Genomic DNA, 19,501 nt, shown 5'->3' with positions numbered 1-19,501 from the left:
ACCTCATAAAATAAACAAATGAAATTATATTATCGTTATAAACAATCATATTATTGTTATAACATGTTGATAAATAGAATGTACCGCTGTTAATGTTGAGATCAAATGGTTCCATATCAAATATTTTTCTGTAATAAATATTCATATGTAAACAATTTTGTTTTATTAAAAAAATAATGAATCCCTTCCCAACCCGCACCTCACACTTCAGGCTGTATCCGAGCGAGAATTACATGATGCGATGGCATACGGGAAAATAAATTTTTCTGGTTATGTATTTTTAGATCAAGGAACATATCGAATAGAAATGAAATATTGTAAATGCTTATCGCATGAATATTTAAAAAATATTGAATTTGCAATTTGTGAGCGATTAAGAGTATAAAGACCCATATCAAATGGAACCCTTCACCATCCCATACCGCTGGTCTGCGAGTGCATCTATCTGTCTTCACTCTATTAACTCAATCTCCAGATATATAAAATTGCAACATCTCAAAAATACAATTATGTACATTTCTGAGATCTTCTAAACGATGTACATTCATAAATTTTGCGTGTTATTCATTGAATAAAAAAATATTTAATTGAAACAATCTGGATGGCGAACAAAATGTTATATAAGTATATCATTTATTGGAGTTGATAGGGTGAGATTCGAGCAATTATTAATTGATATTATTTGTAGACATTCCTTATTCACTTTATCACAGAAACAAACCATGTGACAACCTATTACATAATATGTACTTTGAAACGCATAGACTATTATATAAAAAAAAAATACAATGCCAGACTGAGGGCCAAATGCTCAGAGCGTAAAGCAGAACCATAATTAGAATTGTAAATAGGAAATATAAGAAATTTGTGAACAGCAGATAGCAAGTTTTTTTCTCACTCAAACTAGTTCACCGATTTCGAAATCATAAGATACACATATGTATATTTTTGGTTCTGTAATACGCTCTTAGTCTGGAAATAAGTGGTATTATGAGTAATGTAGCTGAAAATCCACTCCATGCAAGCACAAGTGAGTTGTAAAATTAAATACATTTCATACACATGAATCAAGTAAATATAATATTAAAAGGTGTTTACATGTTTCCGACAAAGTACAAGTGTGTCGGGTGCCAATAAATTATAAGCGCAAAAGCTAAAGACTTGATAATATTAAAAATATAGTTAACTATCATAACCAGTTTAAGATTGTTTGTGGGCGTGCATGCATTAAATAAACTGTATGAAATAGAGAGTTGTAGTTGCAACAATTAATTGTATGTATGTCAATCAAAAAAATATGAAAAATCAGAATTTTAAAAATGGCAACATTTTTGAACCCTAAAGCCAATGTTGTCTTTTAGCTGATTACAATAAAAATATATCATTGACACCTTTGCATTTGGCCCTAAGACTGATAAAACAATATTATTGTTGGTAAAAAAAAACATACCTAACGATATATACAAAAATAATGATTTTTTCCGGATCTAATCACTTCAAAAATATTCAAATACAATATATACAATGTAGCTTGCGGCCCAATATTAACAAATAAAATATATGTCACATGATAAACACATTGAAATACAAGATATTACAAACTATTCACAAACTAGGATATATTACATGCCGAATGGATATAATATATTATTATAGTGACTATTCTTATTGCTATAAGATCATCAAAATAAAACATTACAGTAAAACCTCGTTAGTAAGAACACTGATAATTCAAAATTCGCCGTGATTCGAAATTTTCCCGAAAAAAAAGTCCCTTGAATATTATTTTCATATAAAACCATACCTTTAATTCAAATTTCGTAATTCGCCCCTGGCATACAAAAATATTCAATAAATCGTAATAAAGTACTTTTCTTAAAAAATCAAAAATTACTTATTTTAAGAAGGTAATAAAAATAATCCTGACATTTTATGACACAATTCGGTAGGCACATCTATGATCGGAAACAAAATTAATGAAAATCAAAAAATTTTTTTTTTCAAAATTTTAATATTTTTCCCCATACATTTCATAATTCGTAATTCGAATTTTTATCGATTTTCGGTCCCATGGAATTCGTATTAACGAGGTTTTACTGTAATGGCGTTCTCGTAAAAATATCATCAAAAAACCAACATTACATTATACTTTAATCTGCACCTACAATATGTTTATTTTAAGAGGGCTGCATAGAACTTGCCATATTCTCGCCCCATAAGGCAATGTGTACTAAACAAAATGGCAATTACAAGAAAAATCAGTTACTTACAAATAACTCAAGGAGACACTGATATGAATACAATACAATTAGAGTTGGGTATTTCTCGAGAAAATCTCAATCTCGAAATTCAGGATTTCCCAAAAATAACTCTTGATATCGCGAAAATTTAAAAAAAAAAAAAACCTGTAAAAATCCTAAAATCAAATATGATTTTTTTTATTTAAGTAAGAAGACAAACAAATAGAAGTAGGAAAAGAAAAATAATTCAAAACACTACTTATTAAAATAGAATTTCAAAAAACACAGACTGTCTATGGCTGCGTCTTTTGAGGCACAAAATTCCCTGATGTTGGAAAATTGCGCTCACTTTGAGTCGACATTGGCTTAATTGTGTTTAATGCCCCGATCAGTCTTTGAACGTTTTGTGTTTTCTGTCCACTTTTTTCATATACATTTAGTTCGTAATCGTATATCTATTTATAGAATTAAAATCGCACACTCGAACTCAAATTTTGTTAATTTATTTCAATTAAAAAATCATTTTCAATTATTATTTGATAATAAAGAAATGTTAAAAATTTCAATTCTTGAGATTCGGGAAGGAAAGTCTCAAAAATTTCTCGAGAAATTCCCGAAACCCAACTTTTTTTTATCTTTTTTAAATATTTGCTTTATCTGTTTCTAATATAGCCGAAGTGAGCATTGCATTTACATGCACACATGTAGCAAATAAGGTAGCCATGGGATGTAACATAAAATTTACACAATACCTCCTATGTCCATAATATTATTTTTGTCAAAAGGTGTGGTATGCCAGTAAGATTTATGTTAGGAGAACACTGATCTACATGTTGTATCTGAATACTTAATCAAATTGAATTATGTAAAATGTTGAGACTGAGATTTGAGGGAGGACAACTGTTTTACATTTACGTAACATTTATGAGGTTGAAGTCCCAAACCAGTGGCGCACCCAGGGGGGGGGGGGGGGCAAGGGGCCCTGGCACCCCCTGCCGTTATGCATCCAATTTAATAAAAACTAGTAGAAACTGTACAAATATACCGCCATGTATTGTGAAAATATGTAAAAATAATTATATGAAGAAGAAAAAGAGCCTACGGGACTAATTTACATTCTCCTCCTTGGGCCCCCCCCAATATTGAATCCTGAGTGTGCCACAGTCCCAAACAAATGCTAAACGATACAACAAAACTTTGTCGTTTTCTTTGATTTAAATATTTAAAAATATATAAATACACCCTGAGTTACATAAATGCAATAAACATAAAACAATATTATTTTGTGATGACAAATTTTTTTTATTTCTGCAAATATAGTAGACTCCCGATTAACCGGGCTAATCGTGGGGAGTCGACACGGATAATCAGAACTATGGTCTTTTCTTTTTAAAATATGGGTAACCCCCTCCCTGTTCATCGCGACGCCGGCGAGTGCGGATTCGTTATATCGCGATCTTCTTTTAAAACTGGAAATTGTGGAAAGGGGAAATTATCCACCAAATTTAATTTTTATTGTGGATGAGACGGGACTCTATTGGAAACGAATGCCAACACGTACCTTTATTTCCATAGAGAAGACTGCTTCTGGATTTAAAGCATCTAAGGATCGTCTAACTCTCCTTCTCTCAATTCATTGAAGAAACTGACGGAGGTGATAGAGATGCCATGCGGGTTTGGTGGAAACAATTTAATATTACGAAAGCTATCAGAAACATAGATGAAGCGTGGAATGAAGTCACCCAGTCGTGTATGAAGGGTGTTTGGAAAAGGTTTTGAGTGAAATTGTTGAAGTTCACTGCAATTATGAAAATGATATTCAAAATATTATCGAATAGATTAGTCTTATAGCCATATCCGGAGGCATCGAAGGTGTTGATGTAGATGATATTCAGACTTTGTTAAAATCCCTAGAAAACTACATCTCCGAACCTATTCCCGTGCGAAAGTTAAGTGTTAAAACCATTGAAAAGGCTGTTTCTCTTCACAATCAATGCATGGAGATGTTAGAAGAGAACGACGAAGATTACAAGTGAGTGAGTGAGTGCTGTAAAACGTGGCTATAATGCATTACTTGACAGTAATCGCAAATTTTGCATGATATGTAAACGTAGAGGCCAAACAAGGGAATCCCCCCGTTGATTGCGAAATGTCACTTATTGCGACCATGTCCAGAACGTATCCCCCGCAATGAACGGGCGACTTACCTGTACATTATACATTTTCTAAAGCAGACAATTATTTTTTTTACTCATCATTTATTAAGAAAATCTGTGATTTTGGTTTGTCTGCAGGAATCTTTTAACGATTTTTTAATATCAGTTTGAATTTTCGAATTATATCGTTGTATACACTGTATCGTGCACGGATAATCCGCACACAGATCATTGGGAGATTACTGTAGATAATAAGAAAACTGATTTACATATTGTTATGTATGTATGCTTTGTATATGAAAGATCTTAACATACATAATTATCATCTGTATTTAGCCAGAGAATCTGAATTTTCCAGTGAAACTACTTTTCTTGTTGTTTACATAATTCACTCTTTTCACTCAAATTTCGGAGTGGTTAAAGCAAAAAATTGAAAAACGAAATTTTGAGTTGGGCAGCGCCCGTGATGGTCGAGCGGTAACGTGTCAGCTTACAAAGTCGTGGGTCTCAGGTTCGAATCCCAGGTTTGGCAACATCGAATGTTGTTTTTTCAATGTGTTTTTGTACCCAGAGCATGGACCTCATAGAATGAACAGGTGGCCAAAATCTATTTCTCGTAAAAAAAAAAGCGGCCAAGATGCACATTGTATTGTACAGCTAATATGACGTATAAAGATATATTTGAAACACACTTATGAGGTGTAAATTTTCCAATGAATCATGCGTAATCGAAAATTTTCAGGTCAGGTGAAGTTTGTTTAACAATATGACTATAATCATGAATATACAAAATATGTTTTGGACATTATTGTTTTGTGATGTCTTATTTGACTAAATATTTATTTTCTACACTTAATAATTAATATACTTACATTATAATACAAATAAAAAAATATATTCCGAATGAGGATTATACGATACGATGATTCTGTTTTTGCCATGTAAAATTGCCATTCTTACCAATTTAACTTCTATTTTAATAATGCTATTATCAAAAAAGAAATCAAATTTTACCCAAAAAAACTCTATACTTAATATAAATACTGATTTGTAAAGCTATCCTCGGTGAAATATTTAAAAAATTAAAATGAATGCAAACAATAATTGATTCCAAAGGATGTATGATAAAATAATGTATCTGCGGCAGCAAAATACACAGAAAATTCAATGGGATTTGTGGTATGTGGGATGAATAGTACCATTCTTCCATTATTTTACGGATAACAGGCTAAATATTAAATAATATATTTACAATAAAATTTGTATCAGCTAAGAACTAAAAATAACAATCATTGTTATTCTCATTACGAATAATACAAATAATAGGAAAAATACTTATACATTGTATTATAAAAATAGTTATCTGCGTAGTATTTATCAGACAGAGTACTGACGTCTGCCCTTTATTTTGGTGACGAGATTGCAAATCTTCAACGCCGGTCCCAGTTTCAAGCCCATGTACTTCATCATCATGTCAGAGTTTAACAGAAGGAGCGCTTTTCCGTCTATCTCCTGAAAACAAACCGAGGAAATAAATTTTAGCGATAATAACAATAACGCACAAGACAATTCTACCATAAATTGTAGACTGAGCCGAGCCAAGCTTACGGTTTTCGAGTGATCGTGGAAGAATTATGAAATCGAGAATAGCTCCCTCGGCTTCCGGTCGATGAGTACCGAGTTCAAATTTACATATCGTTTGAACAATCACCGTGTATTTTAGATTCATGGCAAAGATCTCACAAACATATTTATTGCAATCAGAAAACTCTTTTCATTGCCAGAGGGATACTGAGTAAAAGCAATGCAATATTTTCGATGTAAATAAATACAATCCACAACAGCAACTGTAACAATAATCACATTTGCTATGTGTAATTGCTGCGCACTGAAAGACATAGCATCTGCGAATGCATGTTCATGATTAACCACTACAGTTTAAACCTTTTTACTATATAAATCACATGGTACTTCCACATCTTTCCTGCTATAACATCCTTCATTGTGTTCATAATATTATGACAATGAGTAAATTTGGATGAATTGACTTATTTCTATAGATGTGTGAGTACATGTGTTCTCATTAGATATTCAAATATGACAAGTAACACATTATCTGTTGGCAGCCGGTTAGTTTAAGAAATACGAAGGAATTAAAAATATAACTGACATGTTTTCTGAAGAGATCTGCATGCACAGCCAGGGCTGAGTCTGCGGCTGCAATAAACCCGATCACGTCTTCGACGGACCAATCGGGAGGCGGCTTGCAGGAGGGCTGCGGGGCGACGGAGGGCGAAGGCGAAGGGGATGGCGGGGCGGGCGGAGGAGGGAGCGAGGTGTTGCAGTTGGACTCTTCGCACGGAGTCGTGGAGGTGGCGGGTTCGGGAGACACCCTCCGAGCTTTGGCTGCTGCCGCCGCCGTCCCGGCGGTCGGACTCTCATTTCTCTCCTCCTGAAAAAATTTCACATTCGTGATCTATTCACTCATCGCAATGTTACCCAAAAGAAGATGTACCATATCAATGAAGCCTTATTTTCCATGACAACTTTAAGCATCATTCAGCTGTAATATGTCTTTCATGAGGGAGAATTGACGGCTTGAGGCCCACGGCAAATTTTTTATTCAATCAGAAAAATTTAAAACAAAGTATTAACATGAAACTGTATGAATCCTATTAACTGTTGGATGTAGTATAGTTTGTAGCAGTGATTCCTAAATTTTTTTATTTGGCAAAATCAGCGTTGCCAACCTAGCGTTTTTCTTGCCAGATCTAGCATTTTTCGGTAGGCATCTAGCTTGCAAAAAATGCATCTAGCTTATGGTGTTTTTATTAGCATTTTTTGATGCCTTCAACAGCTTTAAATGTGCTGAAAATAAGCTAGATATATAGTTTATTTATTCAGATATTTAATGAAGGTAGGTCGGTACTTGAGAAATAAAACAACACAATGAAACAATAGAAGCATTCTTGGCGTTATAGTGATATAATGGTATCAGATATTGTAATTTAATGTGTACTTAGGCATGTGGCGTCATATTGACGATTATCAGGAATTCGACTCTGGTATTACCTAATTATGTATTACTTATCATAGGTTGTTGGATTAATTAATTATTTTTTGTCAATTTTGAAATGAGTCTCTGGGACAATGTGGTGTGACTTTTTTGCACTTTTTTTTTGATAGGCAAAAAAGGTTTTGAAATTTTATTTTCACAAAATCCAGCGTTTTTTCCTGCTGATTAGCTTGTTTTTGTATCATGTCTGACATGTTTTTGTCAACGACAGTTGGCAACACTGGGCAGAACCCTTGGAGCACTTTATAAAATCTCGGGGAACCCCTTACCTAGCCGACATTGACGTACAGAGGGGTAAATTACAAAAGAAACGTGCAGAGCCAAGACATGCCTAGAGCAGTGGTTTCCAAACTTTACGTTACTACGCCTCCCTTTTAAAACAATCTAATCTTGGTGCCTCCACCCTTTATTTCATTAAATACATTTTTACACAAAGTGCTTTTTTCTTCAGTTCGATTCAACCAAAATTTAACAAAGGGTTTTGTTTCCATATAGCCATTTTTATTAGTCAGGAAATACACTACAAATAGTTATAAAATAAAATTATGCATGTGAATTATCACCAATCACACACACACAACACAACACATGAAATTGTATCACACAAACACATATATTATAAAATTTTAATATTATGTAACAGCGCTGCAGGTGACGTTTTTTACTAATAGAACGAATTTGTGGTATGCGTTTATCTCACTTAACTGGTCGATCCGTAACAGGCTGGAGTCCTGTCAACCCCCCTCTTGTGGGGGCCATGCAACAATAGTATAGAAATGAGGTATAATAAAATTAGTCTCCATAATTATCTTCATACAGGTTTGCAAACAACCGAACTTTTATAGAACTGTTTTTTTATGCATTTTATAACTAGCTGCCGTTTTATAAACTATGCACTTGTAAACTGCAATCCTGTGGCTACATTATTGTGGTAAACTTTTCGCGCCTCCCTTTGCAACAGTTCGCGCCTCCCCACGGAGGCGCGCCCCCCAGTTTGGAAATCACTGGCCTAGAGTGAACGCTATCCCTTACTATGTTATACAAATACAAGCTTTAGAACTGTTATTTACACGGTCCAAAAATATTGACAGCTTGCCAGTGCTGCAGATGAAAAATTTCACATCTACACAAAATCGAATTTCAAAAATTTTATGGCAAATGGAATACTTTCTTGCAATGTATTCTGCGGAACCCCTGACAGAGATTGCGGAACTTTTGGGAATTACAGGCTTAGAGGATGATAAACGTGTAATAAACATAATATATATATATAAAGTGCCTAGTTTCCTAAAACGGTTTTTGAAATTTTTTGAGTTACTGTGCGAAAACATCTTCTTGGCTACATAAGGAAGCGCTGTTGGCGACTAAATGGGAGGAGCTTGTTAGTTTATAATGAAAGTTCGGTTAAAAATGGGAGGAGCATGTTAGTTAACAGTTTTAACACATAGCCAAGAAGATGTTTTCGCACTATAGATATGTATTTAGACGGATATTTTTGTTACCTATAATATGGCCAAAAATTGAACTTAAAAAAAGCCAAAAACCGTCAATACATATGATCAAAAATTAGGGTAAATTTCAAAACCCGCTAAAATGGTAGGGTGTGCTTTTCAAATACCCCTAAAATGGAAAGCCAAAATACTCTTTAGAATGTAACAAATTAAAAAATAAATACATAAAGTTCACAGATTTAATGGACATGATTTTTCTCATTTTTTTCAAAACTGCCTAAAATCATTTTTCTCTTCTAAAATTGTTTTAGGGGCTTTTGAAACTAGGTGCTTCATATATGAGTAAGTGAGAAAGACGTATGCACGTGATTTCACTCAGTATGAGGATTCCTAGCACATCTCAAAACAGGCGCAGGACAAAAAATATTATTAAAAAACGATTGCAATATGACAAATTCGCACACTAGCCCGAGTCGCAATGAATGGGTATTTTGCAACACACAGGTATGTTTGCCAAAAGAAAATATTCTCCATTTGCAGTTCTAAATAATGTGCTTGACGGTTTTTTGGAATTATCGCAAAATAGCGGATTATATAGATAACCGACTTTGAAACCAATAGCCTCATATTTATAGGCACTGTTCATGATTTGCAATAAAAATGATTAGCAATCTGTTTATCTGCCAAATTTCATACACTAGTGCACGGGTTCCCAACTTATGGGTCGCAACCCCGAGTGGGCTTGCCGGTTGAAACAGTAAACATAAAAAAAAAATTAACCATAACACACCCCTAGTATGACAAGGTCCAAGCTACACTGGTACAAAATCCATTTTCTGCTTCCTTGATATAGCCAGCATTCCGAATGAAGTACAAAATGAATAACTCTTGGAACTGCAAAACAATTCCTAAGCACGTACGTAACTTAATTCATGAAAAATTTTTGATTCAATTCTGGTGTGCTATGTATGTTATATCCAAATGTTACCATGCTTGCCTTTCGAATTTTACAACCATTTGCCTCTATGTATCTCTGCGTATTTTCAACGTTTCTTCATTTGAAAACCAAACTAGAATTTAACATTAACGAAAACTCAACTGCGAATTTTGAAGCTGGTTAAAGAGTTACAATTTAAACCATCACATTAAATATGTCATAGTTAAAACTATACTGAAAAATCTATTTTAGATACGTTTTTTTACCTTTAAGGTTTTTTACAATTTATCAGGGTCGCGGTTCACTTAAAATGGGGTCATGACTCGAAAAAGGTTGGGAATGTGTGCGACTAGTGCTTTTCCATTAAAACCAATACATTATATTAACGACTAGAGACCGCACCGCATCAATGCATTGGCCACAAATAAACAACCCAAAGATGATGATACGAGGGTGGGTCAATAAGTCCTTAGAAAAGCCGACAGGTGGCGCGACTAGTACTGCAAGTGGTTTGTTTTCATGCAGCGGCACTACCGATTCAGTATGCTGCGAAGTTTCAATCAGATTGGTCGGGTTGTTGTGTTTCTCGTACATTTAAAAAAAAAATTTGCTTGTGGAAAATGGAAAATGGAGAAAATTGAGTTTAGAGTTGTTATTAAACATTTTAATATAAAAGGGTTAACAGCAAAGGAAATAAAAAATGAGTTGGATTTAGTTCACGGCATATCTGCTCCTTCACTTGCAACTATTTATAACTGGTTAAATGAATTTAAACGTGGTCGTACATCAACAAAGGATGAACCACGCTCAGGACGTCCTGTAGAGGTGACTACACCAGAAATGATCAATAAAATCCACGATATGGTGTTAAGTGACCGAAGATTAAAATTGAGTGAGATAATTGAGGTTACAGGGATCTCAAAAGGTAGCGTCATTTCTATTTTACATGACAAATTGGGCATGAAAAATATTTCTGCAAGATGGGTGCCGCGTTTGCTCACAGTCGACAATAAACGCAGTAGGGTGGTGGCCTCTAAAGCCCTGTTGTCGCTCATGCAACGCAATCCGGATGAATTTTTTAGTCGCTTTGTGACTGTAGATGAAACATGGATACACCACTATACTCCCGAGACGAAAGAACAGTCAAAGCAGTGGATTGCGAAGGCAAACCATGTCCAAAGAAGGCGAAAACCGTAAAATCAGCTGGTAAGGTTATGGCTACTGTATTTTGGGATGCACGTGAAATTATTTTCGTTGACTATTTGGAAAAAGGAAAAACAATAACAGGGGATTATTATGCATCTTTATTGGACCAGCTAAAAAACGAAATTGAAGAAAAACGGCCTCATTTAAACAGGAAAAAAATCCTCTTTCATCAGGACAATGCCCGTGTTCACACATGTTTACGATCAATGGCTAAAATTGAAGAATTGAAGTTCGAATTGGTCGACCACCCACCGTATTCGCCAGATTTAGCCCCCAGTGACTTTTTCCTTTTCCCAAACTTAAAAAAATGGCTAAGTGGACAACGTTTTTTTTCAAATAAAGAAGTCATCGATCGGACAAATGCTTATTTTGAGGACCTTCCGAAAACTTATTTTTCTGACGGTTTAAAAAAAATTGAGAAACATCTAACCAAGTGTATTGAGCTCCAAGGAAATTATGTTGAGAAATAAAAAAAAAATACAAAAATAAAACCTGTTTTAATGCTTTTTTCTAAGGAATTATTGACCCACCCTCGTAATATCACATTTATATTCTTGTCTCATTGTCTTCTTAGTGACAATGCACTGATAATCGCACTCTGGATTATCAATTTATCAGGAATCTGTTCTAATGCTCTCACCTCACTGTGCCTTTTGATGGCGACAGGTCTGGGTTCGGCCACCGCTGGGCATTTTAAGCAGATTTCTGTGACAGGTTCCACGACAAACACTCCCGAACAAAATCCCAAACAGGAGCTGAGGGTCTCCAACCAGGCGATCAGGCCGCGCTCCCCATCTACCATCTCCAGCGGAGGTATTTTCACTGTGAACGTCTTTCCCCCGACTGCGATCTATAAAAGATTCAATTAAAATACACTCATTAAAACTGTTATAGATAATCTGAATTTATTGAATTAAATTTTGCCGTAAGTATTTATTTACGCATTGAATTCTCAAGCAAAATATAATCCAAATCAACGAATACATAGGAAAGGCTTTTCTATACTGAGACCAATTATGACTCATGGTCATATAATTTATAATTACACGCAATAGGAAATCCATGACATTGAGGTCATTTATCTGATTAACTTGTACTTTTTGATATTTTGACTTGATTGCCATAAATATGGCAAAAATACTAATTTTAGATTCATATTCAGGTCTCTATCAAATCAATGTAGAATGCAACAAAATATCCAGCATTTTTTATTGTAAAGCTACTATGCGCACTAGCCTATGCACTACTAAATCAAAACAAATCACAAATTTTTATTGTTATTTCCATGCTGGAAACAATATTCATTGCAATGCTTTGTTTTATGAGTGTAAATAGTCATGTTTTTATAATTTGACTTCTACAATTAAATTTAAACAAGTTGAAAAATGTGATGTGGCGTTGACGTCATGTGTCTGTGCTTCGCCAAGTGTGACTGTCAAATTTAGCAGTCTTCTCGCAGAGGTATTTTTTAATAAAATTGTAAATAATCTTTTACCTATCGATATAATTTCTAACCGAATCAAATAACGAAATTTGTAGGTATGTCTATAAATAGTTAAAATACATAATAGTATGAGACAGTAGGTATAAAAAAACCAGATGATTCTCGCTTATATTTTGAAGTAAAATAATCATATACGTTAAAAATTGTTTATTAAGAAAAATAGTGTGTCCAAACCCTGCGATTTTACATGTTTCACTAAAGTTTCTTCTTAATGATTAATGATGAAAAATAAACTGATGAATTTCCATACCTGCGTTTCATATCCATCCATCTGAGCGAGCAGCGCGATGGCGGCTGGCATGTCGGTGGACGTTGCGAGGAGGTCCCTCAAAATCCGTCGGGCAGCAGCTCGCGGCGAAGAGGCGGTAAGGCCGGAAGGGTAAAGTAGGCTAGTCCGTAACAGTTCGCCGCTGTCGCAACCCGTTCTCACCCGCAGACGCACCGCACCCCCTAACGGTCCCCCTCTCTCCAAGTCCGGCAGGGAAGCCACCGATGAGCGGACTTTAAACCTAATCAAAGAAAGGTGTTTTAGATTCACAAATTCAATTGGCATTGTTCACTGAATTAAAACAATAATGTAAATAAAAAAGTGTATAAGCGTAATTAACAAAAAACATAAATAAGGCAGTCACACTTCTGTGGAGGGCCGAAGGTAACAAATAATCATAAATCAACCTTTGTCGAATATCCACCCATCAAAATCTACGAAGGCCAGCAGCAGCCCATGTATCCATACTTGTACATCCACTCAGCCACCCCCAATTCCTGTTGTTGCAATAACACCTGCTAAATTTTGCAACCAGCTATAATTTCCCACTGTGGTTGCGCAGCTTAAGCGTTGGACTATAACGCCGTGGGTCCCAGGTTCGAATCCTGGGTCTGGCAAGTACACATATTGTTTTTCAATTTGTGTCTGTCAGGGTATGGACCTAATAGGTTGAGCAAGTGGCTGACATCCATTTCTCGTAAAAAAAAAACAAAATCTGTTAATACAAACCTCTACTCTGTGGAGGCCCATAATATGATCCTATTAGGATCGGACATTGTCGAGGAAAAAAAAAACAATTTCAACTATTAGCCGCCCTCACATTAAAATTCAGCCAATGACAATAAGAATCATGATGCATGACAATTATTTTATAATAATTCATTAATTAACTACAGCAAAATTTGATTATATCTAATTAATTATGGAGGTGTTTAAATGCACACCATAATGCATGTTTATTTTTATTTTATTTATTAAGGAACTTATTGATTACAGAAATTTTAAATATAATAATAAAAAGTTATTGCAACCAGCAAAGTTTCCATATATACATTATAATATAGTTAAACCTAACAAAAAAAAAAAAAACAACATAGAGAGTAGGAATAACATAAATATAAATAAATTACATAAGAAGATTACATGAGAAAAATGAAGAAGAATAATGAATAATTAAATGATATACAAAAGAAAAAAAGAAAAATAAAAAAGTAACAAAAAATAAAAGAATATATATATATATATATGTATAACTAAATACATTATATATCTATTTATACAAAATTTTGGAGATAGCATGTTTAAATGAAACAGGTGAATTATTAAAAAGATCAATGGTGGAGAAATACATATTATAATTTAAACAAGAGCGCCGAATAAAGGAGTTTTGTGCATAATTAGAACTGCTACGACTGATATGGTACAAAGTTTGGTTTCGCGTAAATCTTGATGGACAATGGCAACCCACCCTTTCGAGTAGGTTTGGCGAGTCAACAAAACCACTGATAATTTAAAAAGAAAATATTGATCAGATATAGAACGTCGACTTTCCAAAGATGGTATCATAAAAGTTGCAGCGGTCGAAGTAGAATTAGATAAATCATAACAGTAGGCTTTAAAATTAACGTGCTTGCGAAATCGCTTTTGCACCGCTTCGAGCCGATTTAACGAACACAGTATACGGTTTAAAAAAAACATTGCAGCAGCATCAATGAGGCTGTGGTCATAGACATTTCAAACAAAATTCGTGCCCACATTCAGTTCGGGCTCGACTGTGCCTTGTCCAGGTGGCGCGTGTCCCACCGTGCTTTACGATTGAGTATCAAAAATGTGCTCCACCTATATAGCGCATTTAATTTGGCAGTGAACAAGCTAGGTAACGTAATTCATTTTTGAATGGGCATAAAAATAAGCGCAAATGCGAGAAGAAAGACTGACAACTCAGTTATGACACGGTTTATCGAGATTTTATCTTCATCTTCTTCGACCATGTCCGATCCTATCTTATCGAGATTTTATATTTCGCCATAACTGGCACGTTTTGTTCTTGGCAGTATACAAGCTAGGTGACGTAATTTATTTTGGGATGACCATAAAAACTGTTGGCTTGAGCGCGAAGTGGTCGTAAATCATTTTTGAATGGCTAAAAACGTAGCTAAATGCCTATTCTATATGGTTAAGTGGTAAACCAATGAGAAGCATAATATAGTAGGCACCAGTGATAAAGGGTGCCTGTGGAAGATAACTGAAAGTCCTAAGACAGCTATATTTACAGAACTTCAATTTTGTTCATCTTGAATATTTTAGTGAAGAGAACAAAAAAATATTTTACCTTTTTATAATATGTAGATATTTCACGAAAAAAGACTAAAAACACCGAAATAGATATAAACAAGTAATGCCCATCCACGATTCAAATTCGGACTAGAAAATTCGACTATCTCAGTAATTCAGCATTTTGTATAATAGCGCCTGTACACACGCATGAATTTACTGGCACCAACAGTGTGTAAATTAAACTATCGCAATAACAACTGTTTACTTGTAATAGTGCTGACTGTCTCGCCAATCTCATTCTTCAAGCATAAGCGAGACGCGTTGTTTTCATTGTATGGTGCTATTTGGTAGGTTGTGAAAATTGGTAAACGTCAAAATGCGTTGTACCTAAAATAGGTTTGTCACTATCGTTCTACTGTGCAGGCACAGATATCACACAAGTTCCAAGTGTCATGTGAAAATTCAGAAGCTGCTAAACTTTTTTCATCCATGCATGCAATCTTGCATGATAATACGTGTTTACACGTGTATTTCCTTGTCATGGCTGCAATAATACACTGTCATTACTACTGACATCCATGCATGTGTAAATTGTTTCGCATCGAATCCAGCACAAAAAAATTAATGAATATGTATTGTAAACATGTCAGGTTTATATAGCCATAGATTTTGACATTACGTGCATGTGTTTTTTACAATATGCGTCTAATCTTTTGTGTTGTATGTGTGAAATGTACCAAATTAGATAGGTTGTTAGGTTGTGTTATAGCTCATTACATATTAGTGGAATTGCCGTCTCGTTGCCCAAGTCACTAATCATTTTATAATACAATACCTGCAGATGGATGTCGTTGTGATATTATATTTTTTTGTAGAATATTTTGTAAAATATGTTCCTTAATGGGCTATTCGACTGCTTAAAATCAAACGTTATCTACAAAAAAATATTCCATTACATGATCGTCAAACAACTTTATGTCGATCTTTTCTAGTTTCGGTAATTATGCCGCAAATGCCCGCATGAGCTTTTATAATTTTTTTTTATGAAAACAGTTTATTCTAAGTAATAGTTTAAGTAGTAATAGTTTCTTCTTAAATCGTCAGTAAAGTTTAACGTTAACTACATATGGTATCCGCTCACGTGAATACTCAAAAAAGACGAGACTGAAACTTCAGTATCTATCTAATGTATTTCAATGGCGGCTCGCTGACGGCAAGACTGGAATCTCTCAGTTTCAAAACGTCCGCGACCGAAACCGAAGAGACGCGACATGCTAGTCTCCCAGTCTCTCAGTTTCCAGTCACCCATAAACCAGTGGTACCAATATCAGTGGATTCGATGAAACATCATATATTCCTACCAAGATTGGTAGCACTGAACCTAAACAAGCAATAACAAGTCAAGATGTCAAAAGTTAAAGATGGGTGAACCGATTTTTAATTTAAAATATGTGGCAGATGTTGAGAAATACTCCTGCCTGTATAATAATTATAGGCTGCCAGAATATTCCCGTGAAGATATTACAGAAAAAGCTTAGAATGAAGTAGGAAAGACAATGGTTTTGACAGTTTGAGGTTATGAGATTATTAGGTTTCAGCAGCGCCGTGTGCGAGGCATCAGTCACTGGCCAGTTTAAAAGTTCCATCATCAGATTTTAGTTTCTGCGTGGGCGGATGGCCATAAAGTTACCCTTGTTTTCATATTTTTTTAAAACCATACCTATAAATTTTAATATCACCTAAGCAAGATAAAATCTACAATGCACAATAAATTATAAAACATGAACATCAGGTTTTACATAAAGATCTCCTTTGTTAAGTTACAAAAAACTAAAAAATCGTTTTTTGGCTCTCCTGTAAAGTTGCACTTTTGTAGATAGTGTTGTTTGACATTGAAAACTCGAATTAGAAAAATATATATATTAAGGTAGGCTTTAAATAATCGCCTAGTATGGAGTCCTCGGCCCACTGGTAGGCACTAAAACTGTAAAAATATGCTGGCATATTGACATCTTACTTTCCAATGACACCATTCAAATTTGGCAGTATTTATATTAATAAGTAGGTATATTAACAAACCTATTGGTTCCTTGCAAAGTTTTTTGTCCCGGGGGCTGCATGGGATGACCCGACTTAGCGCACCACCCCACGGGAAAGATATCCCTTGAATCAAATTTACACCAGTAGTCGAAAGCTCCTCTCCAACCGTCAAAAGTCACATGAATTTGATCCTGTTTTACCGCACCGACGGTTGCCGTGCAAATCAACTGCGGGTTTTTCTTATCCACCGCCTCCAGCTTCTGTCCCACCTCGAACAGGTTCCCGTCGGGAGTGGGAGGTTCTCTTTGGAATATCTTCGCGGGAGCCATCTCGGCTCCGTTTAAGGTTTTCAATAAAAACATCGGCCAACTGCTGGCGTTCATTCGAAATCCTAAAGGCGGCTGTAACATGCCCCCATTTCTTTCGCAGTGCCCGATCGGATGAATATCATTAGCGTCCACGAGCCTCCAGAAATCATTTTTGTTATCACTACCGTCTAACCTCAGCCTCAGGCGAGGACCTAAGACACCGACTATCGCCGCGATGCAGGTGGAAGTCAAATTTCGAGGATCCAACGCCTCCAGTTTCATTCCTATTTTAAAGTCATTATGGGGAGGGTACGGAGCTTGTTTAAAACAATCTTTCGGAGCGGGCGCGCTGCTCGTTTCTCTCAAATACTCCGACCAATCGAAGGTTTGGTATGTCTCATATTGGAAGGAGCCAGCCGGCGAAGCGGTGCTGCCGGGATGGTCCGTCCCCGCGGGAGCGATCGCCGAAAGGGGAGAATGCGCCGCTTTATCATTCTTCTTCTGGTACTTATTCAAGCAATACGTAGAACAGAAATCCTTGTTGTTAGACGGTGCATTTCCTTTGATGACATTATCGCATGACAAGCATGCTCCTTTGCTATAAGCCTTCCTGAACTCCGATAAACATGTCTCCGAGCAGAATTCCTTCTTCCCGTTCGGCGTGGGCAATACGAATTTCAAGGGGGCCTTGCTCTCGGCGCACCAGGTGCAATTGACAGTCTTTTTGGGGGGCCTTCCTGGTCCCCGAATTTTGCCGGAGCCGAGAGGTGTTCCGGTGACGCTACCGGGCGAAGACATCGTTGGAAATGCTCCAAAATGTAACTTGGTAAGTTACATTCTATTGGTAGAAGACGAACATCCGAAATTGACGCTATACGACCGGTACTAATATTTTTAACAAAATAGGTCAAGATACAATCAATACGTCAAATGCGTTAATCCACACTGTTTGCCAAAACTAGTCGACGCCATGTTCGAAAATTTGCTTACAAAATCAGTTGCCAGGAGACATGTGGTATAATTCCTTAAAAGCATATAATTAAACCCCAACTCTTTGAATACCCCAATAGTCAAAAAATAATCTAAAAAAATATATTAAAGATATTGAATTAATAAAAAAAATATTGTATAACAAAGTAAGATTAATATACACAAGTTACAATACATCCATAACAACAATATCACAAGCGAAAGTTTACAGTGATTTACGGATGAGTAAATAAAATACCTGGTTGTTTATTTTAGACATCATCTAACTAAATTACTAAATAAAGATTTTTTCAATAATCATGAATATATTTTAAGGATATGTATGTGGTACATAATTAGAGTGGTAATGACAAAAAAACATTACTATAGTTCAAATTGGTATCGGAGAACAAACTAAAGATACGTAAAAGTATAATTTTATTACCTAATTCCAAAGACATTGCACGGAGCCTAAAGACGGAGCACGTAAATATCAGACTGAAGCACGTTTTGTAGGCAATTGCCTACAGATGAAGTGGGCCGTACTCGGACATAAAAACGTCCCATTGAGTATTTTTTTAGTCATTCCTCCCTTTTTATTTACTGGTCATACCCGCGCGTCCCTTTTTGATGTAGGGAGTTTGGGACTCCTTTGTCATTATGATATGGCTCAAAGAACCAGATAGAAGTTACCTGGACTTCAAAGTCAACATGAATAATAAGAGTTTTATTAGTAGGTAGAACTCCTTTCATTATTCGAATTTGACTTTGAATTCCTTGAGATATCTGTTTGTTATCACCCGGTGTTCGGTATGCCAAATTCCTGTATGTAACAATAATTCATTGACGAGGTATAGACCATCGTGCCGTTCAATGTATAGGGTTGAATAGAGAAGTTAATGGGTTCCTTTTTCCTTATGATGGTGGTGTGTCCATCGTTCTCTGGCAGTAGTCATGAAATGTCGATTCACTACGCCAGTTACCTCTCTCTAAGATATCATCTATCGGGTATTTTTACAGTTTAAGGAAGCCTCTGCTGATCGGACACTGCCTGGTGGTTCTTGGACCC

General features: G+C 35.5%; 1 protein-coding gene across 1 annotated transcript; it reads right to left on the bottom strand.

Annotated features, from left to right (window-relative positions):
• Positions 1-5,612: 5,612 nt before the first annotated feature.
• On the bottom strand, positions 5,613-18,453 carry Scm (Polycomb protein Scm). Its single transcript, XM_085941839.1, has 5 exons — positions 17,195-18,453; positions 12,821-13,079; positions 11,707-11,916; positions 6,567-6,848; positions 5,613-5,908 (listed from the first exon to the last, which is right to left on the bottom strand). Exons 1-5 carry the CDS (start codon positions 18,259-18,261, stop codon positions 5,774-5,776), a joined length of 1,953 nt encoding a protein of 650 aa, XP_085797965.1. The 5' UTR covers positions 18,262-18,453; the 3' UTR covers positions 5,613-5,773.
• Between the last annotated feature and the right edge of the window lie 1,048 nt (positions 18,454-19,501).

Source organism: Rhyacophila brunnea, unplaced genomic scaffold (genome assembly GCF_057557595.1).
Source record: "Rhyacophila brunnea isolate RB1 unplaced genomic scaffold, BYU_Rbru_1.0 scaffold_14, whole genome shotgun sequence".
Taxonomy (NCBI): Eukaryota; Metazoa; Arthropoda; class Insecta; order Trichoptera; family Rhyacophilidae; genus Rhyacophila; species Rhyacophila brunnea.
This window is presented reverse-complemented; position numbering and strand designations above follow the sequence as displayed.

Excerpts from the sequence above, each read along its gene's own strand:
- Scm (XM_085941839.1), bottom strand. The coding sequence starts at position 18,261 with ATGTCTTCGCCCGGTAGCGTCACCGGAACACCTCTCGGCTCCGGCAAA. Across the intron at positions 13,080-17,194 it reads ACTTTGCAAGGAACCAATAG|GTTTAAAGTCCGCTCATCGG; the intron begins GTTTGTTAATAT and ends TTCTTTGATTAG. Across the intron at positions 6,849-11,706 it reads CCATCAAAAGGCACAGTGAG|GAGGAGAGAAATGAGAGTCC; the intron begins GTGAGAGCATTA and ends AAATTTTTTCAG.